This window comes from Phacochoerus africanus, chromosome 8 (assembly GCF_016906955.1).
Source record: "Phacochoerus africanus isolate WHEZ1 chromosome 8, ROS_Pafr_v1, whole genome shotgun sequence".
NCBI classification, from domain to species: Eukaryota; Metazoa; Chordata; class Mammalia; order Artiodactyla; family Suidae; genus Phacochoerus; species Phacochoerus africanus.
Window position 1 is genome coordinate 17,647,779 of NC_062551.1, and position 17,466 is coordinate 17,665,244.

The window sequence follows — 17,466 nt, forward strand, 5'->3', positions numbered from 1 at the left end:
TAAAGAATAACTTTGTTTTATTATCATGATTGGTGAAAACAAACAGGGTAGACAGTTTAAGAAAGGACACAGACAGTGCCTTGTTTTAAGTCCCAAATTTCTTCTTTTTGATGGGTGGTGGGAGCTGAGCAATGATGTCATCCAGAGGCCGTTCTACTGCCACCAGTGTCTTTTCATCCAAAAGATCCATGAAGAGTAGAGGCTGTGGAGAGATGATAATGATTCCTCCAGGAGTCAGGTTCCAGGGCTAGTCCTGAATAGACTAACAGAGCTAAAAGGTTGGCTTAACTCAAGCTGGAAGGATGCAAACCTCTGACAATCCTGCTCTAGGACTCAAAAGCTTTTTTTTGTTTGTTTGTTTTAGGACTACAGCTGCAGCACATGGAAGTTCCCAGGCTAGGTGTTGAACTGGAGCCGCAGCTGCTGGCCTACGCCACAGCCACAGCATTGCCAGATCTGAACCATGTCTGTGACCTACACCAGAGCTCACAGCAACGCCAGATCTTTAATCCACAGAGCAAGGCCAGGATCGAACCCGCATCCTCATGAAACTAGTCAGACTTGCAACCTGCTAAGCCATGATGGGAACTCCCAGGTTGTGAGCTTTTAATTGAGTTCAATCACATAAGATTTCAGTAAGATTTTTCATGTTTCTCTACAGAGAAAATCTGTGATTCTTTAATTTCTTAGTAATCATTGTTAACAGAGGGCTTTGTAGCCTAAACTCTTGACAAATGGCAAGTTACGAATACATCAAAAAGTTACTCAAACTTGAATAATTTACAGATGCCCCCCCCCTTAAAAAAATTTCTGCAGATTCCCAGGGAAACATTCCAGGATTCCCAAGGAACTCTAATCTGAGAAGCATGAATATGGAACTTGTGAATTGGCACAAATAACTGTAGTATCAAAAACTCAAATGATATTTGTTCTATTATAACCTAGCCCAGAAAGGAACATCATAATAAATTCAATGACTTCCATTTATTTGCTTTATCTTGTGGAACATTCTCCACTGGAAGTCAAATTTAAAATCCAGATTTGGGAGTTCCCTGGTGGTCCAGTGGTTGTGACCTGGCACTTTCACTGCTGTGGCCACGGTTCAATCCCTGTCTGGGAACTGAGATCCCACATCAGGCCGGGGCATGCCACAACCAATAAATAAAAAATTAAAACAATAGGGCAAATTTTAAAATAAAGAAAAGCCAGCTTCAACACAAAGACCTCAACTGAGCTCCAACATCATTTCTTACTACCTATATATTTCATCTTGGTGCAGTATGATGTGCCTGCTTCTAATATACTGAGGTGAGAACAATGAACTACAAACCTAAGGGACAGATGGCCTCAGAAAGATCACCTGTTTCCCCAAACCAGGCTGTCTGCATGTAAAATGAAGGCACTCTTGTCTTCCTATTGTGGAGCTGATTATATTTTGATTATATCACAAGGAACCAACCACCCAGAATATCATGCAAGATATTTTACCTTATATATCTTAGAAATTTTAAAGGCATGAGCTGTGCGCCTCCTGATGACATCTGATTCATTTGTGGGAGGCAGCGGATTGTAGAGTAAGGTTTTGTCATTTGGAAGAGGCTAAAAAGACAAAAATATGTTGTTTAAATCATTGTGTTTTTTTTTAAGTGGGCCTCCACAGACCAAAGGACTATAGTGATTTTTCAGGGAAACACCATCTTCTAACCATTATATTAGCACTTCATACGGACTCTGACTCCTCTTACTTCGGGAAGAAAGCTGGAGCCACTCATCCAACTATACTATACGGTTGGAGTATGTGGCAAAGACAGCTTGGTACTCTATGCCAGCAAGATCAAAGGGCCCAGCTGGGGCTTCTGGCCAGTCTTGTCAGTAAATTTTGGGAGACAGGAACAAACTGGCATGTGCAGAAACAGCTCATGCAGGCTCTGCTTTCTAGACTCTCCCCCAACCAGGTCACGGACTGGCCAAGTGACTGAAGTTCTCCCCAGGGGAAAGTGCAACACAAGCCACCCCCACTGATGTCACTGACACCTCGAGAGACGGCCTCTGGCCAAGCAAGTGATATTTCATCTCTGAGTTCCTTGGGAAATAGCTCTGCCCTGCATGAGGAAGTGATGGACTTATCACCAACGCCTGGGGAAAAACATGGGCTGATCTAGGCTGAGTTATAAAGAGGCAAGGGAGTGGGAGGGGCCCTTCCTGTATCACTCATCTTGCACAAGGCACTTGTTAGCCAGCTCTGCTTCCCACACCCAGAGGACACAGGGCCCAAGAGATGAGTTCCAGTGACACATCACCAGGCACAGCTCCTTTAGAGCCATCTGCTGCTTTCCCTGTGTTCCTCCTACCTCCACCTTCACAGATATGCCCCAAACACTCTGTGTTGGCTGTAATAATCTAAGCCCAAAGTACATTACAGGCATGGCCACAGCTCACACTACTCCTAGGAAAGAAAGTGCCTGGCAGAAAAAGACATGAAATTTGGGGTGAATCAAAACAGCAGCTGGCAGAGGCTGGAATCTAGAATGGAAAAAAAAAAAAAAAGCTCACATCCCACCTAAATCACAGCCACAAAGAATGGAATTTTCCTAACTGGCCTTTTTTCAAGACATTAAGACCAACTCCTCAAGCCTGCAGATAGTGTTTCAGTGTATTTAGCCAAGGGGCACAAGTGGTCAAAAACTCAGCCTGTATCTTCTTTTTTTTTTTGTCTTTTTGCTATTTCTTGAGCCGCTCCCGTGGCCTATGGAGGTTCCCAGGCTAGGGGTCGAATCGGAGCTGTAGCCACCAGCCTACGCCAGAACCACAGCAACTCGGAACCCGAGCCTCGTCTGCAACCTACACCACAGCTCACAGCAACGCCGGATCGTTAACCCACTGAGCAAGGCCAGGGACCAAACTCGCAACCTCATGGTTCCTAGTCGGATTCGTTAACCACTGCGCCATGACGGGAACTCCTGTATCTTCTTTAATAAAATTGCATCACGCAGTCACCCCAGGGTGCAAAAACAGAAGTGATTCAACCAAACCAACACTATTCCCTGATTGAGGTCACTTTCTGAACACGGACCTAATCACTTCCCTACTTAAGTTTACATGCTCTTAGGCAAAGCAGAGAAATGGTCAACTCAGCAAACACCAGTAGACAAGGCCCACCCATTCCCTGAGAGCCTCAGGACAGTGCGAATGAAAATAACAAAGTCTGCAAAACAAAAGCTCCTCTCCTCCAAAGAATACAATAACAACCTTTACTCTGATTCTCCTTTAATTTACTGTCCCTGTTTGCTTTTAGAATGTAAAGACTCTTACGTAAAGCAGAACCAGTGAGAGCACAGATGGTAGTGGTGACGGACTCACCAATGACTTGTCGATGATGCAGAACATGTAGGCATCATGGAGAAGGATGTGCATTGGTCTCTTGGGATGAAAACTGATATGTGTGATGGGAGTATCCCTTTGGAGCCAAAGATGATGAAAGCCCTGCTTCTGGATGGTCCGGCTCCATTCTGTATACTGTTTGTCTGGGATGCTGTACTCAAATACCTGGGGAAGGATATAATACAGAGGAAATGCAGGCGGATACCCAGAAAGACCAGGAGGGTCATCTCTAACCAGAAAATATGTGTACAAATCTTGACTGTATCATATTCAGTCATATGCATTCTCACTACCTTCTCTTTTTTTTATTAAAAAATATTTAAGAGGTAAATTATAGAACAATAAACAATTCAAACAGCACAGAAAGGTTTACAGTGAAAAATCTTCCTGCAATCTTATTATCTCTTCTCTCCAAGACAAAAAACAGCCTGTTTCTTGTTTACATCTCTTCAGAGATATTTTATGCATGATATAAAAACTGTTCCGTATGTTGCATTTTCATTTAGCATTATATCCTGTGTGACCCATAAACGTATGACCCGTGATATATGATCCATATCAATGTATACACATGTCACCCATGCCCCCTTTGGAGAACACATAATAATCTACCCACTTCTTGGATGTACCATGATTTACTTGCCTAGTCTGATTAATGAACAGTCTGATTAATGAACTTCCAATCTTTGAGTACTGCACATAAGGCTGTAATGATTATCTCTGTATCAGTGTCTTTTTGCATACCTGGAAGCATACATCTATAGGAAGAACTTCTAGAATTGGGACACCTGAATCAAAGATTATGTGGGTTTAAAATTCTTTTAGATACTTCCAAAACGTCCTCTAAAAGGGACATACTAATTTATGTAATATGTGTTGTTTCCTGATACTCTCACAGGACTGTGTATTATCAACTCTACTGATCTCTGTTAATTAAACAGGTACCAAAAAATTTTCCACAAGCTTCAGTGACTGAAGAACGCCAATGAGATTTCATTTTCTAGGTAGAACACGAATGTGTTTGCATGTGTGAGTGAAATACTGCTAATCAAAGTGGCAAACATCATTTGCCTAGTGGCCTACTTAAGTGTGCTTCCTGGATCACATTTCGTCTTTCCCAAAGCACAAGGAGGAAGGTATTACCAAGCTCATTTTAGAGGTGAGGATTGCAAGTATTAAGTTCATAATGTGTTCAGTAGCTCAGATATTTTAAAGATTACATTCTCCTTACAATTTGGTATGGAAAAAAATGGCTGACAAAGCACTAGTTTTGGCTATTGGGTACTTGATTTCACTATGGCCTGATTTCTTCATCAGCAAAAGTGGATATAAATTATATGATCCTTTAGTCACTCTCAAAATCTTACTCCCTCCCATTTCCAGCTAATCTGAGTCCACGTCATCTCTAGCCTAAATACAATCAGTAAAATAAACCCTTGAAAATTCTTCCTCTTTCTTGTACCTCTTTATTCTAGAAGCTCAGCGTTTCACCATCTCCTTGTACCCCATCCAGCCAATGGATATAATTGGCCTATGATGCACCCAGGCCACAGGTGGAAGCTTCACTTCACACAAGAGACAACTACCTTTATGGTCTCCAGTACTTTCAAAGAAGTTTTTCCAAAACTGTCATTATCTCAGCTTCTAAGTCACTATCTATTAGGAGGGAATTAGAAAGCACTGGAATTTCTTACCTGCTGGTCAGAATGAGCAATGACAAGGTTGTTGGTTTTGGGGGCTATGGCCAGAGCAGTCACGGGGAAATTGTAAGCAGGCACAGTGCAGTGAAGCTGGGAACAAATAAGACACAAAGACAACTCTAAAATAGGATTCCTTCCCTCAGGAAAGACTGGATGTCTAGGTCAGTAGTTTTAAAACAGTGTTCCTTGGAACTTAAAAGGGTCTACTCTGTGGAAGTTCCCATAAATGTCAGGCATTTCTCCAAACAATGAACTTTAGTTTTATTTCCTTTCAAAGCATTTTAAACTCTAACAAAATTGACAGCATTCACAGAGAATGTCAGAGTAAAGCCTTCCCTGCCATGTCTACATTTCTCTCTCTCTCTCTTTTTTTTTTTAAGGGCTGCACCCATGGCATATGGAAGTTCCCTGGCTAGGGACTGACGGATGAAATCAGAGCTATAGCTGCCGGGTCTACGCCACAGCCACAGCAACTGAAGATCTGAGCTACATCTGTGACCTACACCACAGCTCACAGTGAAGCCAGATCCTTAAACCACTGAGTGAGGCCAGGGGTTGAACTTGCATCCTCATGGATACTAGTTGGGTTTGTTACCGCTGGGCCACAATCGGACTCCTGTACCTACATCTGTATGAACTGCTCATAAACGTGTCAGTGAATAGGGAATCTACAGCTTTACAATGGATTTAAAAGAAATTAAAAAAAAAAAAAGAAATTAATGCCAAGCCATGGACACTTTTGTCCAGTTTCAAGGCATGTGCACCAATACACAGGAACACTCTTTTAAAATGCCAGGCAAGGGCTCAAAGAGCAGATTAAGTCATGCAATTAATAACTAAACCCATTAAATATTAAGGTTTGATGTTGTTCTATAAACTTTTAATGCCTATTTTAAGTTTTGGGGAACTCTTATCTGACATTCAGATAAAGATCAGGACTTGTAAGGGATCATTAGTGATTCAATCTGTGAATGAATATCATTACTAATTAGCAAAAAATGTTTTCCTGCTACTCTGAATTCTGCTTAATTTTAAAATAGCTTGACATTGCAAGGCAAACTCTTCAAAGAAATTGTTACTATCTGCATCTATTCATCTGGATAAATCAAATTTTCCTCCTCAAACAACAGAATTAACCTGGATGTAGATTCACTACCCATAAATCCTTAACTTCAAATTTCTGCATGAGTAGTCTCACTGTTCCCAATGACTGATTTTAAAGTCACATTATAGCTTTTGGGTTCCAAACAAGTAAAACGGAAAAAGTCTTGGTTAAAAAAAAAAGTTCAGTAATTTTCCAGGTCATATCAATCTGCCTTGAGTCATTTTTTTTTTTCCTATGGCTACACCCACAGGCAGAGACTGAATCCGAGCCACAGCTGTGACCTACCCAGCAGCTGTGGCAATGCAGCATCCTGCACTGGGCTGGGGATGGAACCCAGGCTTCTGCAGCAACCTGAGGTGCCACAGCCAGATTCTTATCCGACTGCACCACAGCAGGAACTCCCTGCCTTGAGTTCTGAGGAGCCAACTTCCTCCTTTTTGCTGCTACTAAACACCATGCTCACCTTTAGATGTTTCAAGTTGTACACATGGACTCCAGCACTGGTACCTGATGCAGCTAGCCAATTTCCATCTGGACTGACTGCCAAAAGACACATGGACTCCACTGTCCCTGTGAGGACAGAACAAGAGTTAAGTTTCTAAACTCAGTGTTGCCATAAGCTGTGGTGTAGGTCGCAACACAGCTTGGATCTGGTGTGGCTGTGGCTGGCAGCTATAACTCCAATTCGACCCCTAGACTGGGCACTTCCATATGCTGTGAGTGTGGCCCTAAAAAAGCCAAAAAAAAAAAAAAAAGAGAGAGAATAATAGTAATTACTGACAGGACAATTTCTTGATAGTTTTGCAAATAACTTCTAGATGCTGCCTACTATTTGAATTTAATTAGCCATATAGGAACCAGAGAGGTATAAATCATAAAACAGTAGTTGCTGAGGATTGAGACAATGCCTACCATGAGAATGGAGAATCAGGGTAAGAGCTTCCACCAAAATCTTTACCTTAACTGTTTCAACTCCTCTCTTACCAAATGACTTTTTTTTTTTTTTTGCTTTTTGGGGCCACACCCACAGCATATGGAAGTTCCCAGGCTAGGGGTCCAATCGGAGCTATAGTCACCACCTTACGCCACAGCCACAGCAACACTGGATCCAAGCCATGTCTGCGACCTATACCACAGCTCACGGCAATGCCAGATCCTCAAACCACTGAGCAAGACCAAGGATCGAACACCTGTCTTCAGGGATGCTAGTCGGGTTCGTTAACCACTGAGCCAGGACAGGAACTTCACCTCCCCAAATGATTTTTAATCCAAGATTCAAGCAGCAAGATCAATAGGCTTAAGGCATATCTTTTTTTTTTTTTTTTAGGCCAGGGATCAAACCTGCGTCCTCATGGATACTAGTCAGATTCGTTTCCGCTGAGCCATGACAGGAACTCCTCGAGGCACATCTTTAATTTCTATACATTTAGCACTAAGGGAACATGGGCACATATGAGCCATCTCTGTCATTCAAGAATTTAAAACCAATCTGGCATCACAAAGATCCATGTGGGATAAAAATCAGATAGTGATGCTATATGCCAAGATAAGTGCTACGTATAACATCCCTAAACAATGAAAAAGCTTAATAACTAGACATAAACCAGACAGTGATAAGTGAGGTGGGCAGAAAAGGATAGAGAACTGCGTGACCTAAATGACAAGGATAGGAATACATAGGGTTGAAGGCTGTAAAGAAACCACCCTGAATATAAGGACGAAAAAATAAACTTATATACATATTGCAGAGCTTAATTTAATTTATCTATTTATTTTTGGCTGTGCCCGTGGCATGCAGAGGTTCCCAGGCTAGGGAGAGAACTCATGCCACAGCAACCCAAGCTGCTACAGCGACAATGTCAGATCCTTAAGCTGCTGTGCCACAAGGGAACTCCCGCACTGCCCAATTTCAAACAGGTGCTAAATGCAAGGTAAAGAATCTAAGTGTTTTTTTTTTTTTTTACTTTTAATTGCATTTATTTTTGTGAAATTTATTCCCAGGTCATACATTTTTGTTTCTTCAGTTTATTCTGGGATATCTTTTTCTTCTGTGCAACCACCTCTTCTGGCTTAGGAACAACCTGCTCCTTTTCAGGAAGGATCATCTCAGTGGCGTAGGGAGAGCTCATGTAAGGGTTGATCTGACCACAAGCTCTCTAAGTCCTGCGCTATATCTTGGGGGCTTTGTTTACTTGGATGTGCTCAATGACCAGAGAATATACATTTAAGCCCTTAAGTTTAGCATTACTTTCTGCATTTTCGAGCATGTGCAATAAAAATTCAGCACTCTTTTTGGGCCACCAACCCTGTGTCCAGCCCCACTGTTTGGCCTGGGCACACCTACCAACCCCACCACTGTAATGACAGAATGGCACACACTGCTTCTGTAGTGACATCCTTCAGATACTTGGTGGCTTTTCAAATATGCATACCCCTAATGGCCTGGGCAGTTTCACGAGTGTTCTTAAAGTGAACGTGAAGATCTGAACCTCTTGCTTTTTTTTTTTTGGTCTTTTTTGCTATTTCTTGGGCCGCTCCCGCGGCATATGGAGGTTCCCAGGCTAGGGGTCAAATCGGAGCTGTAGCCACCAGCCTACGCCAGAGCCACAGCAACGCGGGATCTGAGCCGTGTCTGCAACCTACACCACAGCTCACGGCAATGTCGGATCGTTAACCCACTGAGCAAGGGCAGGGACTGAACCCGCAACCTCATGGTTCCCAGTCAGATCTGTCAACCACTGAGCCACGACGGGAACTCCCTGAACCTCTTGATTTACATGATTTTGTGGGGGTTTCTGGGTCAAGTAAATAGCAAAACATTTTTAGAAGTCACCTCAGGCCCCTTAGAATCTAAGCTTTATAATAAAACCATATATAGGTACTCGGTAAATACTGTCAGTTACTTCATCAGACTTCTAATTTGTATGTTGCTTTTCCTGTTTGTTTCTGGAACAGCTTATGAACAGTGCGAGTTGAAGAGCTGATTTTCCAAACTCATAGAGTCTACATAACACTGAAGCCACTAAAATCCAGGACAAGGGAGATGAAAAAAGGCCCATGGAAAGTACTGGGCACTAAGTCCTTAAATAATTAACTTGCCAATAGTTATCTAGACACAGCCACTCATTCATGCATACTCATGTTCTCGAAACACACAGAAAAGTGGTCATAAACACTACAACAAGTAATGAAATTAAATGTATAAACTCATCTTTATAAAAACAACCAAAAAATTAACATGTCCACAAAATACTCATATACAAGTGCCTACTGGAAATATAAAAAAATAATAGTGGTGGTTATTTCTGGGTGTCAGGATTATAGATGATTTTAACGTTCTTCTTGCTCTGCTAATAAAACTCCAAGAAGGATGATGAAACTTCTCTGGCCCCCAAATAAGGAAACAAAAACCCAGTGAGAAAAGAGTAGGTGTGAGGAACACTGCAGATCTCATCAAGCTCATTTCCTAGGTATCTCCTCCTACTTTAAATTGCAAACATGTGAGAAAGTGTGGAGTGTCTGCAGGGTGAAGAGCATTAGTGAACCCCCAACAATGCAGGTTTAAACAGGGAAAAAAGGAAACATCACAGACTGACAACTGTCCTTTGACCACCTTCTCACCTGACTGAGGCTGGAAAGTATGCAGGTGTTTGAAGCTTCCCTCCAGCAGCCGAATGATATGTAGAGACCCTTGATTTGATGCCACAAAGAGTTTTGATGAATCTTCAGAAAACAAAATATGAAGGGCAGAGCGAAGGAACACTGGCATTTTGGAAACCTTGGAGGGAACGAGTAGTAAAAACCAGACAGAGGTGGGGGTTAGACCCAGAGTCCATCAAAAGTATTCACAGCCAGGCTTAAATCACATCAATGCTTCCTGTCTGAAGAAGCCAATCAACCAAGGGCCTGGAACACTGATGGGCCTACTGTAACTCTGCCACCCCTGCCATCTCCTCAAAAGGCCAAACTCTACTGCTGCTTTCTGGCCTTTTCCTACTCCTCCAAAAACATAATTCTAAATGGGAATAAAAGACCATTTTATACCAGCATTCTCCAAACAAAGATTCATATCCAGTACCTTTCCACTTCAGATACAAATCACCCACTTATGACATTTCTTCTTGTTCGACGAGACACTGGGTTATCACTTACCCTTTGGAGGCTTACGCTGTCATGGTCATAATTCAAACGATAGAGAAAAAACCGAGAAGCTGTAGAATAGGCTACCCAACTTCCACATGGAGAGATACAGCTGCAAATGATGTTCTCAGGACCCTGGCAATGTCAGGAAGCAGGATGAATGGTCAAGTAAAACATCATATGACAAGGTTCACTATGACATGAATCCTCAAGCTACTGCCACCCTCAACATATCCACAAATACCTACACATGACCCGGACACCCCTATGTGTTGCTGCGACTGTTTCAAAGGTGGAGCATCTAAATGGTGTGGCTTTGATTTACAAAACTGGGAACAGATCTCTCTGAATATTGTGAGCTTATCTCAGCTCTTCACATACTTCATGAATAGCTTCACACCAAACCCTAACTTTAGAAACCTAAGCAGGGAGGCACTTAAGGCAGGAAAGCTTCCGAGGGCCATGACTTGCAGACTGTTTCTCTTTTGTCAATGACAACCTGCTTTAAAGACCTCTAAGAAATATTAAGTGAAAAAATTTGCATAACAATAAAAATTTAGTGTAACATTTATATAAATCAAAAAACCTCACAAAACATCTAAATGGATGGAAGTATATAACACACAGAAAAAGATCTGGAAGGATATCAATTAACAGTAATTATCTCAGAAGACAGGACTAGAGTTAAAGAACTGGACAAGGATATGAACTATCAATGTTATCTGAATCCTTTTTTTTTTTTTGGGTCTTTTTAAGGGCTGAACCCACGGCATATTTAAGTTTCCAGGCTAGGGGTTGAATCGGAGCTGTAGCTGCTGGCCTACGCCACAACTACAGCAATGCCAGATCTGAGCCTCATCTGTGACCTACACCACAGCTCACACCACAGCTCATGACAACAATGGATCCTTAAGCCACTGAGTGAGGCCAAGGCTCAAATCTGGGTCCTCATGGCTGCCAGTCAGATTCGTTTCTGCTGAGCCATGACAGGAACTCCATCATCTGAATCCTTTATAGTAAGACTATTCACAAATATTTGTGTAATTAAAGATTTTTTAAAAAGAAGATAGAAAGCTGTTTGTGTAGTATATTCCCATTACTGTAAAAAAAAGGATATGTACATTTGCACACATGGTGGAAAATTTTTCTGAAAGAATATTTAAGAAACTATTGATGGAGTTCCTGTTGTGGCTCAGTGGAAACAATCCGACTAGGAACCATGAGGTTGCATGTTTGATCCCTGGCCTTACTCAGTGGGTTAAGGATCTAGTGTTGCCATGAGCTGTGGTGTAGGTCGCAGCGGCTTAGATCCTGCATTGCTATGACTATGGCATAGGCTGGCAGCTGTAGCTCTGATTCGACCCCTAGCCTGGGAACCTCCATGTGCTGCAGGTACGGCCCTACAAAAAAAGGAAAGAAAGAAACTATTGGCAGTGATCATCTCTGGGGAGTAAGTGGGTAAGAAGGAGGTTCATTTTGCATTGGATACTCTTGTATTATTTGAATTTTTAAAAAATATGCATGTTAATTTCACAATAGTACCAAAAGAAGAAAAACTATTTTTTTTTTTTTTTTGGAGTTTTTGCCATTTCTTGGGCCGCTTCCACAGCATATGGAGGTTCCCAGGCTAGGGGTCCAATCGGAGCTGTAGCCGCTGGCCTATACCACAGCCACAGCAACACAGGATCCGAGCCATATCTGCAACCTACACCACAGCTCACGGCAACGCTGGATCCTTAACCCACTGAGCAAGGCCAGGGATTGAACCTGTAACCTCATGGTTCTTAGTCGGATTCGTTAACCACTGAGCCATGACGGGAACTCCAAAAACTAATTTCTTGTATTAATTCTCCATGTCTGACTTATAATCACAGGAAACCCAGTTCTGTTGACATAATTCTTCATTCAAATAATTTTATAGACTTTATAATTGTTTTTTTCTTGGCCGCACCCACTCCACAGCAGTGACGATGCCAGATCCTTAACCTGCTAAGCCATCAAGGATTTTACACAGTTTATGATGTCAACTTAGAAACCTCAAATTCAGAGTAACAAAAATGTTCTGGGAGTTCCTATTGTGGTACAGAGGGTTAAGGAATCGGCGTTGTCTCTGTGGCAGTTCGGGTTTGATTCCCCAGCCCAGTGCGGTGGGTTAAGGATCCCTCATTGCTGCAGCTACGACACAGGTCAGAGCTGTGACTTGGATTCGACCTCTGGCCTAGGGATTTCCATATGCCACAGGTTTGGCCATTAAAAAAAAAAAAAAAAGTTCTGGATTTCAGAGACTGAACACAGTTAAGCTTCCTTACCTTTGTCTTGAGGTGAAGTAGATGATCTGCATTTTTAGAGAGTGGAAGGGTATCCCCATGCTTTCCTGGAACAAGAAATATCCTTGAGGTTTTTCTTCCCAAAGAAATGTTATTCATACATTTTTTTCCTTCTAAAAAGTGATCCCTGGGTAGAAAGATCCCTACAGGTGGGAAATCAGAAAAATGTCTGCCTTGGTATGCCTCTCTTTGGGTGCCCCGGGTACGGAGTAGAGCACACAACTATTTCTCTGAGGCTGCACCCCACAGCCAGGCATGCAAGGTGAGGGGAAGTGGAGTTCATGTGGCCTAAACTTCAACTTCATTTTCTCATTTTGGAGCCTAAAGCAAAAGCCACGAATCCACTATAAAACAATAGGACCCAAACATAGACGTCATACCTAAGGAGATGAGGCTGGTATGATCAACTTGACCTTCTTTTTCATGCAGGCCCATCACCTCCTAACATTCATTAAAATTTGTCATTTTTTAACAGCCTGTTTCCCAGTCACGCCAAGGTGAACTCTGACTCCACTACTTACGCCTCTAACACACCCTGCGAGGCACCGTACAGAATCAACAACCTCTCATAGATGATTCACTGTCCTGCTAATGATTTTAACACTCTGAGGAACTCCTCTGCTCTATCTACTAGGCGGGAAAACCCATAAGTTCCAAAGGACACAGAAAAATCTACTTCCGTCTTTTCACAAGTAGTATTTCAATTGCGATTCTAATTTCTGGCTTCTCTTTCCAGTTTTCCTTTTGGAAAAACACTCTTTTCCATCTTACCTATTGCAGCTGTGGATCCCAGGCGCCAAAGTTCCAAATGATGAGCAAACTGGAAGAGGAGAAGCTGCTTCTTTTTTGCACAGAAAACAAGACGTCGCTGTATCCAGGAATTGAAAAGATATAAACAAGCCAAGATCATTTACTGCCTCAGTTCTGGGTATAGCAGCAACACCTCAGAACATTTTTTACTGTTGAAATCCATTTACTTGATAAATATTTCCTAAGTACTAGTATGCGCCAGCCATTGTCCTAAGAACAAAGTGGTAAATAAAAACCAAGATACTGCTCTCAAGCTTCCAATTTAAAGGGCTGACATAAAAATTAAATAGGCAGTTACACTAAGTGTGCAAAGCTTTTTGCCAAGCACGGTATATAGTCAAAAAAAAAAAAGAAAGAAAGAAAGAAAAAAGGTAGAAAAAGGATATTTAATTTAGCCCTATGGCAGTAACAAAGTTCATTAGTAAATACTCAGGCAAAAAAGGCAGGGCAGGATGTTCCAAGCAGAATGATGGCACATGAAATAGCTCAAAGGTAAAAGAGCCTTAGAAGGAATGAAAGCGTCTTTCAGAACTGCCAGACTCGGGGGATGGGGGGAGGGTACTGCAAGTGTGTGAGAGCAGAGGTGAGAGAGGACGTTCTTTCCCCCAGATCAAGACAGCTTTCCTGAGCCAAGGACTTAGGTCTTAACGCTCCAGGCAACAGGGACCAACCAAAGGCGTTTAAGCACGGAGTGACGACTGAAGCTGCTTTTTGAACAGATCAATGGAGAACAGGCTGGAATGACACAAATGTAAATAAAAGGATTTCACTAACAAGCTACTGGAAAGGAATTCAGATAAGAAAAGACGTTGAGCCAAATTAGGATCATGGCAGTGTAGACAAAGAGAAATGAGTAGATTCAAGAGATAATGAAGAGGTAGACTCAGTTAAAGTTTACAGGTTGAAAGAAGTATAAAAGCAGGTGGTGGGAAGAGTTTCTAGCTTGGAAAGATGACTATCTAGAAAGGAACACTGGAAGCCTGGATTTTCCTGCTTGCACCCAGAATAAAGGGGCCATACTTAAAAACAAATAAAATCCCCATAAACAACACCTATCTGGAAAAGGGAATGATTTCCCCAGAAACTGAATGCTGCTATAAAATCTCTTGGTCCCTGTAAATACCTTTGGCAGAGGCTTGTCTTAGGAACAGAGGGAGGAGTTCCTGTTGAGGCTCAGTGTTTAACAAACTCGACTAGTATCCATGAGAACTCAGGTTCGATCCCTGGCCTCACCCAGTGGGTTAAGGATCTGGCGTCGCCGTGGAGATGTGGTGTAGGTCACAGACGTGGCTTGGATCCTGTGTTGCTATGGCCGTGGTGTAGACCAGCAGCTGCAGCTCCCGTTGGACCCCTACCCTGGGAACTTCCATATTGCCTGAGTGCGGCCCTAAAAAGACAAAAAAACAAAACAAAACAAAACACAACACCCAAAAAACAAACAAAAAAAACCAGAGGGAATAATGAAGGAGGTAGGTAACAACAGAAGGCCTACAGTGTTGCCCGAGAGCAGTGAGATGTGCTGTCTTGTGGGACAGGCGGTGGGGGGTTAGATGATGATACTTACATGGGGAAAAGTGATTTTTCGGAGAGCAGCATCATAATTCTTCACTTCCACCTTCTCCATGAGAGGGCGAATGACTAAGTGGGTGTCGGTGCCTGGAGCGGGACGGAGATGGGAGAAGGCGTCAGAATCAGAAAAAGTCCTGGGAGTTCCCATTGTGGCTCAGCATTAATGAAACTGCCCAGGATCCATGAGGACACAGGTTCAGTCCCTGGCCTTGCTCAGTGGGTTAAGGATCCGGCGTTGCCTTGAGCTGTGGTGTAGGTCACAGATGTGGCCTGGATCCTGCATTGCTGTGGCTGTGGTATAGGCTGGCAGCTGCATCTCCCATTGGACCCCTATCCTGGGAACTTCCATGTGCCCTGAGTGCGGCCCTAAAAAACAAAAAACAAAAGAAAGAAAAAAGAAAAAGTCCCACATGAAAATAACTGGAGCTAGGCAGAGTAAAGAGGCAGCCTGGCCGAGAGTGAAACCCACCTCCAGAGATCAGTGCTGTGGGGCTGTGGGCCACGGCTCGCACATCATGAGTGTGATGCTGAAATGGCTTCGTCCGCACCCACTGCTTTTCACTGCTGCTGGAAGTCACAGAGACCAGCTGAAAATGGAACACTGTCCCCTCAGCCGTGCCCACCACGAAACTATCTTCTTGCTGAGAAATTAAATTAAATGATTAGGGAGGTACATTTGAGCAAAACAGGGCCCAGTTTTAAAAGAATCCCCGGAGGTTTTCTGTCTAGGCAACTTAGGGGAAAACCTATGCCCAGAACTGGAAGGGAGTTTGCAGGGGTCTTTTCTGACGGGAAGCTAATGATTCCATCATGGGACCAAGCTCACACATAGGAAACAATGCGCCCCCTACTGACAAAATCAACAGTAAATGCTTCAAACTCTTGGAGTGCTTTCATAAAATACAAACTAGAACCCTCATACTATGCACAAAAATAAACTCAAAATGGCTTAAAGACTTAAACACAAGGCAAGACACCCTAAAACTCCTAAAAGAGAACATAGGCAAAACACTGTCTGATATCAACCCTACAAACATTTTCTTAGGTCAGACTCCCAAGGCAACTGAAATAGAAGCAAAAATAAACCAGTGGCACCTAATCAAACTGACAAGCTTTTGCACAGCAAAGGAAACCATTAAAAAAAAAAAAAGATGCAACTGACAAGGACTTAATCTATAAAACATACAAACAAGTTATACAACTCAATAGCAAAAAAACCAACAACCAATTGAAAAATGTGCAAAAGATCTGAATAGACATTTCTCCAAAGATATACAGATGGCCAACAGGCACATGAAAAAATGCTCAACATCACTAATTATTAAGAGAAATGCAAATCAAAACTACTATGAGGTACCACCTCACACCTGTCAGAATGGCCACCATTAACAAGTCAACAAATAACAAATGCTGGTGTGGAGAAAAGGATACCCTCCTGCACTGTTGGTGAAAATGTATACTGGTGCAATCAGTACAGAAAACAGTATGGAGGTACCTCAGAAAAGTAAATATAGAACTACCATATGACCCAGAAATCCCACTCTTGGGCATATATCCAGACAAAACATTCACTGAAAAAGATACACACACCCCTATGTTCACAGCAGTGCTATTCACAATAGCCAAGACATGGAAACAACCCAAATGTCCATCGACAGATGAATGGATTAAGTTGTGGAATATATACAGAACAGAATACTGCTCAGCCCTAAAAAAGAACAAAACAATGCCATTTGCAGCAACATGGATGGAACTAGAGACTCTGATACTAGGTGAAGTAAGTCAGAAGGAGAAAGACAAATAGCACATCACCTATATCTGGAATCTAATATATGGCACAAATGAACCTTTCCGCAGAAAAGAAACTCATGGACTTGGAGAACAGACCTGTGGTTGCCAAGGGGGAGGCGGAGGGAGTGGGATGGACTGGGAGTCTGAGGTTAATAGATGCAAACTAATGCATTTGGACTGGAATGAGATCCTGCTGTATAGCACAGGGAACTATATCTAGTCACTTGTGATGGAACAGTATGGAAGATAATGTGAGAAAAAGGATGTATATATATATATATATGACTGGGTCACTTTGCTGTACAGTAGAAACTGACAGAACACTGTAAATCAACTAATGGAAAAAAATAAAATCATAAAATTAAAAAACCAAAAAACAAACTAGACCTCATTACAACAGCAACAATATTGGGGAATAGGGCGGGGTGAGGGGTGGATTCACAAAACTGGTAGTCAGAAGACTGAAGTTTAGAAAACCTTGAAATTTACTGTCTTCTTCTTAGAGGTGAAGAGAGGCTAAAGAAAGGAAATGGCCTGATTGACAGTTCCCTGATCCCCAATTTAAGGCTCTCTCTTGCCAGTATGTTGAGCACCAGGATTTCTGCTAGTTTTAAAAGGTCTTACTATGTCTACAACTACTTTT

The 17,466-nt window shown here is 42.3% G+C and overlaps 1 protein-coding gene and 1 pseudogene across 2 annotated transcripts in view; both read right to left on the reverse strand.

Moving 5' to 3' along the window:
- Nucleotides 1-17,466, reverse strand: part of UTP4 (UTP4 small subunit processome component) — a 32,818-nt gene continuing 15,352 nt past the window's right edge. For both annotated transcript variants that reach the window (XM_047790707.1, XM_047790708.1), the window contains exons 7-17: nt 15,502-15,673; nt 15,028-15,119; nt 13,425-13,521; nt 12,636-12,700; nt 10,339-10,461; nt 9,808-9,964; nt 6,650-6,756; nt 5,076-5,171; nt 3,361-3,546; nt 1,489-1,599; nt 1-202 (exon numbers count right to left, since the gene is read on the reverse strand). In XM_047790707.1, coding sequence (XP_047646663.1) covers nt 86-202; nt 1,489-1,599; nt 3,361-3,546; nt 5,076-5,171; nt 6,650-6,756; nt 9,808-9,964; nt 10,339-10,461; nt 12,636-12,700; nt 13,425-13,521; nt 15,028-15,119; nt 15,502-15,673 — 1,323 coding nt within the window. In that variant the 3' untranslated portion in view covers nt 1-85. The remainder of the gene's footprint in view (nt 203-1,488; nt 1,600-3,360; nt 3,547-5,075; nt 5,172-6,649; nt 6,757-9,807; nt 9,965-10,338; nt 10,462-12,635; nt 12,701-13,424; nt 13,522-15,027; nt 15,120-15,501; nt 15,674-17,466) is intronic.
- On the reverse strand, nt 8,008-8,722 carry LOC125132886 (60S ribosomal protein L17-like; annotated as a pseudogene).